We start from the raw sequence: 16,868 nt of genomic DNA, 5'->3' as shown, positions 1-16,868 counted from the left end.
TTAATATATATTATTAATATTGTTAATATTATTATTATCATTTTTATTTTTTTATTTTTTTTTGAGACGGAGTCTCGCTCTGTCACCCAGGCTGGAGTGCAGTGGCCGGATCTCAGCTCATTGCAAGCTCCGCCTCCCGGGTTCACCCTATTCTCCTGCCTCAGCCTCCAGAGTAGCTGGGACTACAGGCGCCCACCACCTCGCCCGGCTAGTTTTTTTGTATTTTTTTTTAGTAGAGACGGGGTTTCACCGTGTTAGCCAGGATGGTCTCGATCTCCTGACCTCGTGATCCGCCTGTCTCGGCCTCCCAAAGTGCTGGGATTACAGGCTTGAGCCACCGCGCCCGGCCCCAAGCCCTTTTGAAACAGCTGGCTGGAGCCTCTGCAGTGGCCGGGAGGCTTTGAAAGGTGCCCTGCAGCCACCGGGTCTTTCTTCCCTCTCTGCTCCCAGCTTCCTTCCCCACCTTGGACAGGAGAGAGGGATGCAGGCACGAAAGGGGCCAAGGGGACCCACAGTAGCCCAGCACCGCCAGGCCTGCTCACCATTGGGGCACAAAACCACCAGTTTGGGGGCGGCAATGTGGGATGGCTGCTTCCAGCCACCACCTGTGGTCCCACCTGAGCTGTGGTCTTCCTCAGCCCCTGCAGCCGTTGGGCTGGAGCTGCTGAAAGCTGCGCAGGGGCCCTGCCCTGGCTCCCAGGGCCCCAGGAAGGAGGAAAGGGGCAGTGGGGACTTCAGGGAGGTGGGGGTCCAGAAAAAGGGCTAGCCCCAAACAGCCACCACTCCTGAGACAACAGGCAGCAGGGGGCTGAGTTGGGTGGGGCGGGGGTCGTGGCCGGCCTGCCACAGCGCAGGGACCCAGCCAGAGTCTGAGCCGGGGCCGGGCTTTCCGGCCCAAACAGCTGTTGCCGGCACCCCCGGCTCTTTTGTCTGCAAATCTTTTCCCCCAGTTGCATCCTCGGATAGTGTAAAATGTGCTGAAGGAGGAAGTGCAGGAAGACCAGGTTTCCTCCTCTGGCTCCAGGGAAACCCTTTGTGTGGGAGGCGGGATGGGGACAGAACCTGTCCTCCCAGGAAGTCACCTTTCCCGCAGCCAGGAAAACAATGCCCCACAGAGGCGCCCTCACCCGACGTGGGAACGGCTGCCCACATCTGACGGACAGAAGGCCCGTGGAGACGGCAGAGCTGGGGTGGCCGCTCTGGGGGGCATGTGGCCAGCCCCTCCCCCAAATGCCAAGGCACAGCCCAACAGGCTCCGGGACACCAGGAGCCAGGTGTCACCAAAGTGCCCCGCAGGCTGTTTGGAGTATGAAAAACGCCTGCTGGAGCCCCACCTGTTGCTCCACTGTGGGGATTTCCCACACGGGCCCCCCAAAAGCAGGCATGTGCATCCTGCCCTGGGCCTCCCTGATGCCGGTCACCCCAACGGCCCCTAGGGACTCATGTGGAAAAGCCTCTTGCGCTGGAGAGGCCGAGATGGTCACGACACGCCGGGCCTCTGCTCCTAAGAAGACCCAGTCCAGCTCTGCACCCCACGATGGCTCAGGGGCAGGGAAGGCAACGGACAGGCCCACAGCAGCGCTGCTGGAAGGCTCAACCCACACTCCACGAATGAAGTCGGGCACCACAGGCTGCGCTCCGGGCCAGTGCCTGACAGGCATCTGGAGACTTCCCACCACTGCTCCGAACAGATCCTGTCGCTGGGGGCGGCGGAAAGGGGCTGCCCGGAGGGCCTCCTGTTCTCCTCTGGAGTGAGCCCCACAGCCAGCGGAGCAGTCACCTGGAGGTGCTGGCTCCATGTCCAGCATCCTTGTTAAGAATGCTGCAGCAGGCCGGGCACGGTGGCTCACGCCTGTAATCCCAGCACTTTGGGAGGCCGAGACGGGCGAATCACGAGGTCAGGAGATCGAGACCATCCTGGCTAACACGGTGAAACCCCGTCTCTACTAAAAAATACAAAAAACTAGCCGGGCGTGGTGGCGGGTGCCTGTAGTTCCAGCTACTCGGGAGGCTGAGGCAGGAGAATGGTGTGAACCCGGGAGGCAGAGCTTGCAGTGAGCTGAGATTCGGCCATTGCACTCCAGCCTGTGGGATGGAGCGAGACTCCGTCTCAAAAAAAAAAAAAAAAAAAGTGCTGCAGGGAAGGGCGGGACCCCTAGACATCTGCCCAGCACACACCAGCCCAGGGATGAAGACACTGAGCCCACGCCCCTCCTGGCCTGACCTACACTCGGGCTTTCCAAGCTCTGTCTCATGGGACCCCACAACCGCCCTGGGGGCGTGTAATGGGCCCATTTCACCGGTGAGAAAATGGGGCAGGTATTCCCAGCACACCACCCCAGTCTGAAGGCAGCTCAGAACCGCTCCTGCTGATGGGGACCAGAGCGGGGCAGGGCAGGGCAGCTTCCCAGGGTGGCGCAGGAGCGGCAGACGCTCCCTGGGAAAGAGGAGGAAGGCGCGTGTCCCCCGCACCCCCAGCCCCACCCAGACGGCCTGGATGTTCTGCCTGACCACCTGATCTTCCAGGACTGGGAAGTCTGGAGCAGACAAAGCGTTCTTACACTCCACCGAAACACAAAACCCTAGGGTGGTGGGGGCAGGGCCCTGCGTGAGAGAGGCCCAGCCTCCCGCTCCCCTTTCTTCCTCCCGCCCAGCAGGAGGGCACCCACGCCCATTCACCCACAGCACCCGCGGGGCATCGGCACTGGTGAACGAGGGACGAAGCCGAAACCCACGCTGCCAGAGGAGCACTCCTGGCCTCCCCGGGGCAGACACCACCATCCTGTGCCTCCTCTCGCCCGTCCCGGGAAACCGCGAGGACACCTCCGTGCTGCCTCCCGACTCGGCCACAGATGGACAGCGGTTTCCGTGGTGGCCCCAGAGGTCACCCCGTCCCCATCACACCCGCCGGCTCCCCGCTGTCTGACCACATGAGACACAGAGGGTCCTCCGAGCCCAGGAATCCGAGCCCAGGTATCCTCCTCTTGGAACACTCCTCACCTGCCGGCCCAGTCCCAGCGCCCAGTCCGGCTCACATACAGGCCCACTGTGCCCCTGGCACCCCCTCAGAGCCTCACTCTGCCGAGGCCCAGCGCGGTCACCGGGCACCTGGGGCACCACACACTTGGGAAGTGGGATCCAGGCAGGTGCCCGCAGCCCTGGGAGGGGCCCATGAGGAGGGGCCTCCCTGGGGGAGGGGCCTGCAGTGCCACAACCTGGGGGACACCGGGGTGTCCCAGGACGGCTAGCGCAGGTCGGGGACGGTCTGGGGTACCTTTCCGTGTGGGGAAAGTTGGGGGTTCTTGGGCTGGACTTGGCAGGTCCTAAAACTTCTGTTCCTCCAAGGCACTGAATGATGCCCAGCCTCGCCCAGTGCCTTGTGGCCTCGCCCAAATATCTCGCACTACCTCACCCAATCCCGCAGGACCTCGCCCAAATCCCACACATGACCCGGATCAAATAGATCACAACCTCAGGCAAATCCCACACGGTCTCCCCGGAGCCTGTGGCTGGGGCTGGCCTCTGGGAGAGACCTTCCTGGAGGGGCCTCCACAGCACCAGGAAGGGGCTCCAGGGTGGATGACATAGATGACACACCCCCGGGGGAGCCGGGCAGCCGCTGCCTGAGACCCAGCTACACGTCCCACGGCTGCCACGACTCTGCTGCCAACTCAAAAGAAGGTGCAACAACTGGAGACAGTCGCCGCAAGGACGGCAGCTGGCACTGTCAGGAGCCCTGGGGGACACTTCATGGCCCCGGCCGCCTCCCATCTCCTAAGGAGGAAGGGACCTCAGAGAGGTGGCAGTGGCCCAGGGTCGCACAGCCCACATGGGGGAAAGAAGCGCGCAGCCTGAGGTGTTGACCCAGCGCCACCCCACGCCTGGAAGGCGGAAGGTCTGGAGGGGGTGGCCGGCCTGGACTGTAGCCCCTACAGGCTGGAGCCAGGCCTTCCAGTCACCTGCAGCCACCCACCTGCCTCCACCTTCATTCCCAGTGCCCACTGGCCCCAGGGCTGCCAACAGCCCAGCCAGGCCCGTCCACCAGAGAGCTGCAGAGCTCTGTGCTGGGCCAGACTCTGGAGGCTGCCAGGACAGGACCTTATCACGGCCTGAGCCCTGCCACCACGTGGACCCTGGACACTCAGTCCCGCCTGGCCTCCCCACCTGGCCCTTCGTCAGACAGGAATGAACCCAGCCTCCTTCTCACCACTGAAGGGGAAGTAGGAGGGGCCACCGCCAGGGGCTGCACCCCGGGAGCTGGGACCAACCCAGGTCCCTCTGTAAGGATGGAGAGTGGAGGCCCAGGGTGCAGACTCTGGCCCAGCCCCCTCCGCCCACCAGCCAGCTCCCAGCCTGAACTCAGCATCTCTTACTGAAAAGCCGTCAGGGAAACCACACGTGTTCAAGCCCTGGCTGCTCCCCCAAACCTCTCATTTCCAGTAACTGTGCTTCCGCTCGTCAACAGCTGAAACCGGGCGGAACTTGTGGGGGCCCCGCGGCGTGGCCCTGCTGTGCCGCACAGGGCTCATCCGTCCCCCGGCTACGGGGAGTCAGCTCTCACCGCCCACCTCCTTCCCAGATAGTCTCTGTGCCCACTTGACGGTTTGGCAAACCCGGCCCCTGCCCTGCCACGGCCACAGGGGCCTCAGAGAGGGCAGGCCAGGGTCGGGGCCTGAGCTGCTGCCTCCCACAGGGTTGAGGGCAGGATACCCATCTGAGGCTTGAGTGGGACAATGGCACCTCCTTGGGGCCTACAGCCCCCCGGGCAGGCTCAGTGACCATGGGCCTACAGCAGGGAAAATTCTGGGCCGAAAGCTCCAGCCTCCTACTAAGGCATCTGTCTGCAAATGCACCTTAACCTGTCCGCTTGGGCTGTGGGGAAACCTGTTTCAGGGAAAGTGAGGGACGTGCCAGTCTCCTCCCTTGGACCTGATGAGGCACGAACGCGTCTCTAATAAAGCTGGGTCTCCCCGCCGTGGCTCCCCGGGCAGGTGCCTGTGGCTCAGGCCATGAGTCACGCTGGGTGACCCCAGTATGGGAAAGAGGGCAGGAGGCCGGGAGCCACCGCCTCTGTGCCCAGTTGTCATCTCGGCACGAGGGTGACCATCGACTTCGTCCTGCCCTCCATGTCTGAGGGCTTTCAGGATGTGGCGGGGGACAGGGGAGTCCACTTCTCAAACCCGGTGCATCCTGCTGGGCCGCTGCACTCACAAAAAGGCTGACTCAACACAGGACCTGCCTCCCCGGGCCTTAGCTCAGGCGAGGGCAAGGCTGGCCTCCTGTGCTACCTGTGGAAGTTTGTTCAGCAAATTGACAGTGTCAACGGAATGTCAAGGGGGCATTTACCCAGCTTTAAACAACCAATTCAAGCTCTTCAGAGATGCACAACGGACGCCCAGACCAGGGGACAGCGTAGACAGGGACGACAGTCTGATGACAAACTCTCACCTGCCGATTAGAGCAAGGTTGGAGCCTGTCGCCAACCTCAGTGCCAGGTGGAGCAGAAGCAACAACACAATGATTTCTTGGGGGAAAATCTCAACAAGCACCCTAGCAGCCGGCGGGCCTCCCGCTGGGTGAGAACAGCGCCCACCGGGCCCAGCGGTCTGAACAGCCCCGCACAGGTGAGGCCGGGTGAGTGTTCTGTGGCCACTGGTTCCCACCGTGGCGGTAGGTTCTGTTGGGGGAGGGTCCATGCAGCATCTGGGCCTGGCCTGATCCAGAGACGCCCTCGGTACTGGTCACTCGCAGACTGTGATTGTGAGGACCTCGATGGGGCCTGGCTGCTGTGTGTGTCTGGGAACTGCAGGTGTGGGTGTCGGAGGCAAAGCCTCCCCTGTGCACCCCCAGCACATCAGAGCCCCCCAGTCCCCCAGAGAGCCGCCCATGCCCTCCCCACAGACGCCCCCACTCCCCTCCCAACAGAGTCCTCCCAGTCCTCCCCACAGAGTCCCCCAGTCGCCTCCCACAGAGCCCACCTCCCTCCCCACAGACGCCCAAATGTCCCTCCCCACAGAGTCCCCCAGTCTCTCCGCCACAGAGCCCCCACTTCGCCTCGCCGACAGAGCCCCCCACCTCCTCCCAGCCAGAGCCCCCCCAGTCCGCGCTCCCACAGAACCGCCCCCAGTCCCTCCCACAGATCCCCGCCCAGTCCCTGCGCCCACAGGGCCTCCCCAGTCGCTCCCCAGAGAGCCCCCCACTCCTCCCGCACAGAAACCCGCCCAGTACCTCTCCGCCACAGAGCCCCCCAGTCCTCCCCACAGAGGCCCCAGTCCTCCCACAGAGCCCCCCAGTCCGCTCCCACAGGGCCATCCCCAGTCCCCTCCCCAGAGAGTCCCCCAGTCTCTCCCCAGAGAGCACCCCACTCCCTCCCCCACAGAGCCCCGCACTCCCTCCCCACAGAGCCCCCAGTCCCATCCGCACTCCCCAGAGAGCCCCAGTTCTTCCCCACAGAGTTCCCCCATCCCCTCCCCACAGAGCCCCCCTAGTCCCTCCCCACAGGCCCCACTGGACACCAGGCCCCAGAACTCCTTCCAGGAAACTGCAGGAACCACAGCAGGGCAGCCCCATAGGCCAGACCTCAGGGAACTGCTGCCTCACGCCTGCCCCAGAGAGCCCTGGCGTCGGGGCTGCAGCTGAGGCTGAGGGCTGGGGACTTGCAGGATGGGATCCCCTGTCTAAGGGGTGCAGCCAGGTGGGAGGGGCCGGGCCCCCAGGGTTCGCAAGGCCCCTTGGGGACCCACGCGAAGCCACCGCTTTGCATTAGGGAGGGCATGCGGAGAGGGCCTTGTTTAACCGTGCGAGCTCAATCTGGAGTGTAGACTGCGAGACGCCCCCAACCCTGGGCCCCTGAGCCTGTGAGTTGGGGGTTCAGAGATGAGGCCTCTACAGAAATCTCCCTCCCAGAAGCAATGGGTGCAGGGTCGGGGGAGCAGTCAGGATCCCTCCCAGGAGCAACGGGTGCGGGGTGGGGGGGTGCACTGAGGACACTGCTGGGGAGTTTCTCCTCTCAGAATTCCACAGGCCTCAGAGACACACAGAAAGCAACCCCAAAATGCTGGGACCGCCTAACTCCCCTGCACCACCACCACTGGGGCAACCAGGCACCCCGATGCTAACACTCACGCATCCGCCTGACAGGGAGAAGTCCCCCAGCTGCCTGCATACGGGGCCTCGGTGTCAAGGGCCACTGGCTGGCCTGGTGTCCTGCAGGGGACGTGGTGCTTCCCTGTCCCAAGGGCAACTCAGAGAGGATACCATCTGTGTCTCAGAGTGAGGGGCCAGGCTCCTAGCTCTCTCCTGTGTCACACGGGCCTGGGTCTCAGCCAGGGCATAGCCAGTCACTCTAAGCTAACCCTGAGGGTCCAGGGGGGAGAAGCAGCCTGGAGAAAACCACACAGAGCTCTGTCCAGGGAAGGGAAAGCCCCGGAACAGGTCGACCAGGCGGATGGGGGCTGAGATGCCTGGCCTGCCTCCTGGATGTGTCCAAAGCCTCCCTGCCCCCCCTGCCCCAGCCCCTGCCACTCGTTTGGTCTGGAGCTCCCTGCTGCTGACCCTGTCCCAGCCAGCGTGGAAGCTGCTCCGTGGTGGGCCTCACTTGAAGGCCATGGCAGGGGCATCCAGGTGGGGTCCCACAGCACTGACTTTGCACGCAGGAGGCCATGGAGGCTGCAGTGTCCACCCCCAGCTTATGGCTAAGCCCGTCCGTCCTGCGGCCTGGTTCTGAAGCGGCGTGCTCCTCCCTCGCCCAGGGGGGCCAGCATCTGCCGTGCCTACCCATGCCCCAGGGTCTAGCATGTAGTAGACGCTCAATAAAGACCATCTACCCTGCATTCTTACAGCACCAGGCGTGTGGGAGCTGAAGTGACCGTGGCCCCATTACGTGCCTCCTGTGGGCTGAGGGATGCTGAAGAGCTTGGCGGCTGGCGTGGGTGAGGCCCAGGGACAGGTTGTGAACCTGTCTCGGAGTCCTGAGCTGGGCAGGGGCTGCAGACATGCCAGGCCATCCTACAGATTCACCTGGTAATGTGCCAGGACTCACTCCAGGGGGCTCTGTGGCTGCTGGGTGGCCGCACCGGCCCAGAGTGAGCACCATCTCTTCCAGGCAGCCACCCTGGACGCCCTCCCAACAATTGCCTCCTCTGGACTGTCTGGGAACTGGGATGCTGGTGTCCACCTCTGGCCAGTCCCTGATGCTTTTGGCGGCTAAAATCTAGTCCTCAGAAGAATGCAGTTCTAGTCCACATGTGGCATGGATGAACCTTAAACACATCACGCTCAGTGAAAGAAGCCGGGGGCCAAAGACCGCCTTCGGTACAATTCCGTTCAGAGGCAACATCCAGAAGAGGCAAATTCATAGAGACAGAAAGCGGGTTAGTGGTTGCCAGGGGCTGGGGCAGTCAGGGAAGAGTGACGGTATTTGGGTACAGTTTCTGTTGTGTGCAGTGAGAAAGTCCTGGAACTAGACAATGGTTGAATGAACTTGTGAATGTGCTAGATGCCAATGAATAGCACGCTTTAGTTCAAAAGCCACATTTTCAGCCTGGGTAACATAACAAGATCCCACCTCTGCAAAAAATTTAAAAATTGGTGAGGCATGGTGGTGCACACCTGTGGTCCCAGCTACTCTGGAGGCGGAGGCAGGAGGATCGCTTGAGCCCAGGAGTTTGAGGCTGCAGTCGGCCATGATCCCACCACTTCACTCCAGCCTGTGTGACAGAATGAGACCCCATCTCCAAAAACAAAAAAAGTGGCCGTGCGCGGTGGCTCACGCTTGTAATCCCAGCACTTTGAGAGGCCGAGGCAGGTGGATCACCTGAGGTCAGGAGTTTGAGACCAGCCTGACCAATATGGTGAAACCTTGTCCCTACTAAAAATACAAAAATTAGCTGGGAGTGGTGGTGTGCGCCTGTAGTCCCAGCTACTCAGGAGGATCACTTGAATGTGGGAGGCGGAGGTTGCAGTGAGCCAAGATTGCATCACTGCACTCCAGTCTGGGTGACAGAGCAAGACTCCATCTCAAAAAACAAACAAACAAAAGAAAGGCAAATTTTGTAACATGAGTAAGTGTGGGTGTCGGAGGCAAAGCCTCCCCTGTGCACCCCCAGCACATCAGAGCCCCCCAGTCCCTCCCCAGAATCCCCCCATATACAGATGCATCCCCCAGATCTAGTCCTTAGCTCCCTTTGCTCCCAGGGAGCAGGGTGGGGTGGGGCAGGGCCACAAGGAGAACCCAACCAGGCAACTTTGAGAAAGGGCTTCCCTCCGCCCTCCTACCCCTGCAGCCACTGCCCCTTCCCCAGCTGGCAAAACCACCGAGCCCGGTGCCGGCCTTGCCGCAGGGCCCACGGCCACCACCACGCCTTCAGCCTGACCCAGGGTCCCGCTGGCTGTCGTTGGAAGGGAATCACATACAGATGGGGAAACTGAGGCCCAGGGAGGAGACAGTGTGGGGAGCACAGCAAATCAGAGCCAGCCCTGCTTCGCATCCCCTGGGAGCTCTGGGTCCCACGGAAGAAAGCCCCAGCACTGCCTGGGAAACTCCAGGCCATCAAAAGCATCCCGGCCCACAGGTGTGACGCCCCAAAGCCAGCTGCTCGTGAAAGCTGCTGGTATGTCCTCCTCAGCCCCGGGAAAGATCCGGAAAGTTCTGGAGACGCCTGCACATGAAGGTGAAAGCTGACGCCAGCCTGCCTCAGATCCCCACGCCCTCGCAGCCACAGCCTTCCCACCTGTGCGCTGGGGATGAAACAGCACGGGCACACCTGGAGGGTGGGCGGCCGCCTGCCAGGGCTTTTACGAGGCTGGGTAACAGCGGCGTCCTGAGCATGGAGCTGTCATCGCTGCATTATTGAGGAAGGCAAGCTAGACACCCAATCGATTCTGCAAAGCCACATCCTTTCACTATTTATAGACGAGACATGAAACAGGAAAGGTCCCCTCCCCACAGCAAAAGGGTGCAGTCCCTTGGCCCGGCCTGGAACTGCCCAGTGGGCACTGGGGGGCCGCCACTGCTCATCACAGGTGCAGGGAATGAGGAACGAGGCCAGTCCCGGCTCCCAGGGGGTCTCCAGTTTGCTGCCCACATCTGGGGGTCCCTGCGCCCAGCTCTGCCCTGTAGAAACACTTCCCCAGTGCACTGTCTGCCCTGCCCTGCCCTACCCTCTTCCTGCCAGGGTCGCTCTTTTCTTTCTCCCTCTCTTTCTCTATTATTATTTTTTTCAATGGAAAACATGTTGGCCGCTGTTCAGAGGCGGGGCCTGCCCCAAGGAGCCAGCTTCCTTCAGAACTCTCCAGGCTCCCACCCCAGTCTCCGCCCCAGGCCTTCCTGTTCCTGAAGTCTCCCCAGTCTGAGTAGGTGAGACTTTCTATTTGACACTGCCTGGGTTTTTTTTGTTGTTGTTTTTTGTTTTTTTTTTGTTTTTTGAGACAGTCTCACTTTGTCGCCCAGGCCCAGAGTGCAGTGACATGATCTCGACTCACTGCACCTTCCGTCTCCTGGGTTCAAAGGATCCCCAAAGGATCCTCCTGCCTCAGCTTCCCAAGTAGCTGGTATTACAGGCACATGCCACTGCGCCTGGGTAATTTCTGTTTTTTAGTAGAGATGGGGGTTTTGCCATGTTGGCCAGGCTGGTCTTGAACTCCTGACCTCAGGTGATCTGCCCTCCTTGGACGCTGCATGTTTTAAACATGTTTTCTAACCGGGGCGCCCTTGAAGACCAGGTTCTGCATAAACAGGAGGTCCTGTCACAGACCTTTCCACTCAGCTCAGCACGAGGAGGAGAATCAACCTGTTCCTCCCCTGGCCGCGCCCAAGACAAGGCAGGTGACTCAATGGAAACAGCCAGACCGGGTGACAGGAGATACCCCGTCCCTCCCCAACCTCCCAGGCCGGCTGCAGGGCCAAGTCACTTCCCGCCTGAGCCTCCTTCCTCCTCTTTTAAGGGGAAGCCACGCCCCCAGCCCGCTTGTAGTCGGGAAGTGACGGGGCAGCTCAGGCAGGCTGGGGCTGTGGTTAGGGACATTCGCTTGGGAGAAGGAGAGGGGCAGGGCTGGTAGGAACTCTGCCACCGCTGTGTGACCCTGGGGCTGATGGCGACTTCTCTGGGTCTCTTCCTCTCACTTACTGGTGCCTGATCCAGACAGCTTTACGGGGCTGCCAGGAGCTATGCCAGGCCACCGCCGAACCGGTACACCTCCAACATGTCCCACACGTGAGCCAGGTGTCTCTCTCACCCCTTGCTGGGAAGTGAACTTCACGGGAGCAGGGCAGCAGGGGCCGTGTCTGCCCTGTCCCCACCGGGGGCCTGCCCTGGAGCAGAACACTGCAGCGCACAGCAGGCGCTCAAACGTGTCTGTGAACTGAAGCCATCCTGGGAGATGGACTTCCCCAGAGCTGGAGCCATCCTGGGAGATGGATTTCTCCAGAACCGGAGCCATCCTGGGAGATGGACTTCCCAGGAGCTGGCAAGTCCCTCCCCAGGCAGTGCCAGGCCCGGCCCACCAGGCAGCACCTTTAGGAGTCTCTGAATTCACTCATCAATCAATTAAACATTCAGGAAGGAGGCTCTGGAAACCAGCACTGTCAGCCGACGGGGAGAAGGCAGGGAGGAAAGGAGTACTGACCAGGTGCCCTCTCCACACGGTTCTCATGCAATCCTCACGCACCACCAAGAGATCCAGTGTGTATCAGCCCGGCTGACTTGCTGGGGAAACTGAGGCTTGCATGACCTGATGACCCAAGGTCACAGAGCTAGTGGGTGGCCAGGTCAGGCCTCAGACACAAAGTTGTCCAAAGCCCACCAACCAGCAGGCAGCTGGACATCCTCCTGGAGGTGCTGGGTGTGACAGCCTACCCTCATTTCTCCCAGCTCCTGGAAGATGCCATGTGCAATTCTGACTCTGCCATCAGCAGGCAACATCTTAGCCGCCCCCTGCCTCGACGCCCAGTCCAGACCCAGGCAGCCTAGGAGAGCATTTCAGACCAAGGACACAGTCTCACCCAGACAGATAAGGTCCCTGCAGCTCTTCCCACCTCTCCTCAAAACAAAGGCAAAAAAGGGGTAGCCCTCTTCAGTATCCCCTGCTCACACTGACGGAGCTGACGAGGGGGCTGGAGAAGAGCCAAGGGCCACAGTGACCCCCTGGGCCTGCTCAAAAGGCCACTATCTCCGACCACAGCCACCACGGCCACACCGCACACAGCAGGTGCCCAGAGACCAAGCATCCTCCACCCGCCAGCACGTGCTGCCAGGTGTTTTCTACCTGGCCACTGGCTGACCAGGCCACAGTGACACTCTGACCTCCTGGGAAGGCATTTTGCACCAACAAAACCACTTTTTCCAATCCCAAGCTCTGCAACCACCTGATTGGCAGCTTCCGGTGAAGGTTCCTTCGCTTGGGGTAGAAAGAAATGATTCACCCAGTACTAGTGTGCCAGGCACTGTAACCCCCAGCAAGACCATGCCCTTTCTACAGCAGAAGCAGCAACTGGCACCAAAAGTCAAAGCTCTTTCCGGGCTCACAGCTGGATACCACGGGGCAGGGATTCACACGCAGGCTGGCAGGGCTCCAAGATCCTGCACCCCAAATGCTTTCGAGAAATAGTGTGGGTTTCTCCCCTTGCTGGGAGAGCCAGGCTTCCTGCAGGTGCCCTGGCCAACTCCTGGACAGACCTCCTGGGCCTTCTGAGAAGGACAAGCAGGAATGGGAAGGCAGAGGCGCCTGAGGGGTGTACATTGGGTGGGGCTCAAGGCCAGGGAGGGAGCCTGAGGTGGCAATGCTCCCCAAACTGCTGTGTGAGCCCGGACCTGTGCCTCCGCAAGCCGGACGCGGCTGTGGCCCTGGCCTCCAACCCTGCAGCCCAGAGGCGGGAGCCTGAGGACGCGCTTCCGTCCCATCTTCTCGTTGGACTTGTGGGGTGTGCACAATGGGGTCTCTGTGGGCTGAGCTCGGCTGCCTGTCAGGCCAAACTGAAGCAGGCTTCCCGCCAAGAAGGAGGGGGCGCCAGGCCCCAGCGAAGGGGACAAGGCCAGGCACCAAAGCCCTGGTCAGCAGCCTGCTTGGGCAGGAAACAGCTCACCAGGATCCCAGGTTTGGGGAATGGGAGAGTGGGCCCATGACACCAGTGTTTTGCGGCCCTGTGGCAGGGTTTTAGCCCAGACATCAGGGAGCTGCAGCAATCTGTACCCCAAAGCACAGCCCTCTGGCCTGTGGAGACCTCAGTCCCAGACCCCTGTGGGCCAGGCTGTGCCTACTCCCTAGTGCCACTGAGAAGAAGCAACAGGCTCCCAATTTTCCCAGCACGGCATTCCTCCCACCCTCCCAAAGTCCTCTGCAGGAGCAAGAAGGTTCTCCCAGAGACCTGAATGGGTGGAGGCAAAGTCCAAGCCGGGAGTGCGGTGGCGGGGAAGGGGGTTATACATTCTGGGAAGCCACGCATAATTAATCACACGGCATTAATCCGCCTCCCCCAACAATAGCTGCTGCACTTCCCCTGGATCCCAGCTGTCGGTCTCTGAATGAAAGGAAACAAGATTTAGGGCATCAAGCGTCCGTGCGGCTTCTGCAGGGGGAAGGGGCCCCAAAAGCAAAAAAAAAAAAAAAAGTAGTGTGCGCATTCATTAGTGTCTGACAAAGACACAGTCGGCTTTGTCCATTAAACTGCTCACGGACCTGCTTAATTGGCTTCAGTTTAGGGGAGGGTGGGGGCCGGGAGGAGGGGGGCTGCTGCCCACAGGCTGGGCGTCGCCGCCAGGCCAGGAGCCGGCTGGGGTGTGTCAAGGGAATGGGACCTTCTACAGTTGGAATGAGGGCGCGCAGACTGGCTGGGGAGCCATTTCTTCATCTGTAGCTCCTGGGGGCGGAGGGAACTCTTTTTCCAGCCACCAAACACCTCCTCATTATTCTCATCAGGGATGGACTCAAGTTGAAGGGCATCGGCCACAGCAGAACAGTTCCCCACCGCCGACTGGCACTCACAGGCAGGCAGGGGGGAGCGGTTCCACGCAACTTCCCAGCCCCCTCCATGCCCATTTTACATCTGAGCCTGGCAGACCAAAAGGGCCACGGGATTTTGAGGTCAGAGTTTGCAGATGCCAGGACAGAAACCAGACTCAATAATTACCCCACACCCCGCGCCAAAAGATGAGTTCCACCTTCTCTTCCCCAACCCCAGCCTGAGGCCAGGAGGAGGGAGCTGGGGCAAACAGAGAGCCCAAAGGCGGGTCCAATTTTGAGGAGTCAATTTCCTTCGAAGAGGCATCGCCCGCCCAGAGGGGGCATCACCCACCCAGAGGAGGCATCACCCACTCAGAGGAGGCATCACCTGTGCCTAGAGGAGGCATCACCCGCCCAGAGAAGGCATCACCCACCCAGAAGTGGCATCACCCGCCCAGGAGGCATCACCAACTGCCCAGAGCAGGCATCACCCGCCTAGAGGAGGTATCACCTGTGCCTAGAGGAAGCATTACCCGCCCAGAGGAGGCATCACCCACCCAGAGGAGGCATCACCTGTGCCCAGGAGGCATCACCTGTGCCCAGGAGGTATCACCACTGGCCCAGAAGGCATCACCCACCCAGGAGGCATCACCTGTGCCCAGAGGAGGCATCACCCACCAAGAGGAGGCATCACCAGCAGCCCGAGGCATCACCACCCACCCAGGAGGCATCACCTGCCCAGGAGGCATCACTTGCCCAGAGGAGGTGCCCCAAGTTGGCAGCGTGGTGGGGTCTGGGCTTCTCAGTAAATGGTCCAGAGCTTCCCCTGACAGATCAACTGTTTCTTGGGGACTTTAAGAAGAATTGGGGTACTGGGACTCCCACTTAGTAACCCAGGAGCCTGAGGTGGCCCACAAAGGAGTGCCCAAGCCCCCAGCAGCCAGACCAGCTCCACACGCAGCATAATTGCTGGTGATTAAGTAATTGCCAGACTTTGTCCAATAAAAGTCAGCACGTGACCGTGCCCAGACTCTGGGCCATCTCCAGAAGACAATGCCCTAGTGTTCTGTCCCCTGCGCGGCTGCAGAAGGCAGGGGCTCTGCCCTCAACAAAGCAACAGGTCCCGCAGGGGTGGTACTCACACGCAGGCCTCCGTGCCATTGGCCGCTTCACACTTCCCGCCATTCAGGCAGGTCTCACCCGGCTGGGAGCATCGCGGGCCTAGGCAGGGGCAAGAGAAGAGAGGTCAGTCTCACCCGCACCACCGAAGGCCCTTGTTACCCTGGAGATGGAACCCGCACCCAGCCAAGGGGCACTGTCCTCCCCCACCCTGGACGCCTCTGAGTAGTGTCATGGGTTACCAGGGCAGGGGTCCACAGGAAGCCCCACCATGAAACCAAAGGGCGTCAACATTCTGCCCAGAGTTCTGTAGTCAGAAATGGGGGGAAGGGGAGCAGCACGGAACACGTCCTGCTTGAAGCAGGGTGGGGCGGCCTGATGTGCCGCCTGGACGCAGTGGGGGAAAAGCAGAGACAAAGTGGGCTACTCTCCCAAGCGTTGCCCCCCACCCCAGAGGCTCACTGGGGGAGTCTGGCAGGGCAGGGCCCCCCATCCAGCCGCCGAGATTGCCTCTGTTCAAACCCGTTCTGCAAGGGGGCAGAGCTGGACGGCGGGAAGGGGAGGGGGGTGGCCACACTCAGCTCCCGCCCGTGGGAAAATGCGACAGCTGCTCGCCCGCTGCCCCGCCCGCCAACAAAGCGCCGGCCTCCGCCTCGGAATCAGAGCGGCCCATTGTGGAGTCGGGGCCGCCTCCAGGGGCACCAGGACTGCACCCCGGGGACCCGGCCCCGCCTCTGCCGACACCCAATACCTGCTCCCGCGGGCGCGCATCTCCAGGGCAGCCCCAAACACCCACAGGAGGGGATGAAGGTCCCCATTCGGAAGGAATTCGACCCCATCTCGAGAAGGGATCAATTACTCAAGCCCCTCCCTCCCCATCTTACGGGGGCTGAGAAACGGGGGAGGGTGGTGTGACATAGAGCAGCACTTTCTGGAAGAGGACAGATAATTCTCGCCTGCAACTCTCGGAGAAAGAGTGGATTAATCACTCGATTCCCCAGAGACCCCCCTCGATGTGTGGCGAGGAGAGATGTAAGAGCCCCCCACCCACCTCCCGCTCTCCACCCCTAAGCTTTCCAAACTTCAACTCTGCAAAGCAAAAGGAAAAGTTCAGTGCCCCCCCGGCGCGAAGGCTTCTTACGCAAACCCCTCCCCCAAACTGAGAGCTGGGCTGGGGGGCACCGGCGGGCAGGGCGACCGGGAGCCCGGGAACCCAGCCGGGCCGCGCGGGTCAGTGAAGGCGAACGCCGCGCCGCGGAGCCCACACTCCGCGCCCCAACATCCGCCCCGGCGTGGGCCAGAGGCGAAGAAGAAAGAAGATAAATGGCCCGGAGAAGCAACAGGAAACCAAAACCGACTCTATTCAAATCGAAAAGTAGTAGGCTGCCCGCCCGCCCGGCCGACCGGCGGCAAGCCCCACGCGCGGCGGGTGAAGGGCGGGCCCGGGTAGGGCCTCCGGGACCCCAGCACCTCACGCCGGCCTCCAAACTCGGCTCCAGGCACGGGCGGCGCGAGTCCGCCTCCACGGGGGGATCGAGGGGGAGGGTCGGTCCTCCCCCAGCCCGGGACTCCAAGAACCCCATGCCCCCGGCCGCCCGCTCTTCCCTCTCCACGCCGACCTCCCCGCCGCCCGCTCCCAGCCACGGGGTGCGCGCGCCGGGCGCCGCCGTTTCCAAAGGGCCCGGAAAGTGGGGGCTCGCGGGTGGGTGGGCGCCTACCTCGTGCGGCGAGCGCGGGCAGCAGCGCCAGGCAGAGCAGGGGCGCCAGGAGCGGCGGCATGCCTCCCCGCGGCTGCCCTCTGCGCCCGGACG

The 16,868-nt window shown here is 61.7% G+C and overlaps 1 protein-coding gene across 1 annotated transcript in view; it reads right to left on the bottom strand.

Annotated features, from left to right (window-relative positions):
- The window catches only part of NOTCH1 (notch receptor 1), a 51,155-nt gene extending 34,293 nt beyond the window's left edge, over window positions 1–16,862 (bottom strand). Inside the window, 2 exon segments of the mRNA XM_017892998.1 lie at window positions 15,081–15,159; window positions 16,776–16,862. Of these exon segments, the coding sequence (XP_017748487.1) occupies window positions 15,081–15,159; window positions 16,776–16,836 (140 nt within the window). The 5' untranslated portion in view covers window positions 16,837–16,862.
- Between the last annotated feature and the right edge of the window lie 6 nt (window positions 16,863–16,868).

This window comes from Rhinopithecus bieti, unplaced genomic scaffold (genome assembly GCF_001698545.2).
Source record: "Rhinopithecus bieti isolate Rb0 unplaced genomic scaffold, ASM169854v2 scaffold_23276, whole genome shotgun sequence".
Classification (NCBI taxonomy): Eukaryota; Metazoa; Chordata; class Mammalia; order Primates; family Cercopithecidae; genus Rhinopithecus; species Rhinopithecus bieti.
Note: the sequence above shows the minus strand (reverse complement) of the source record. Positions and strands in the feature narration are given on the sequence as shown.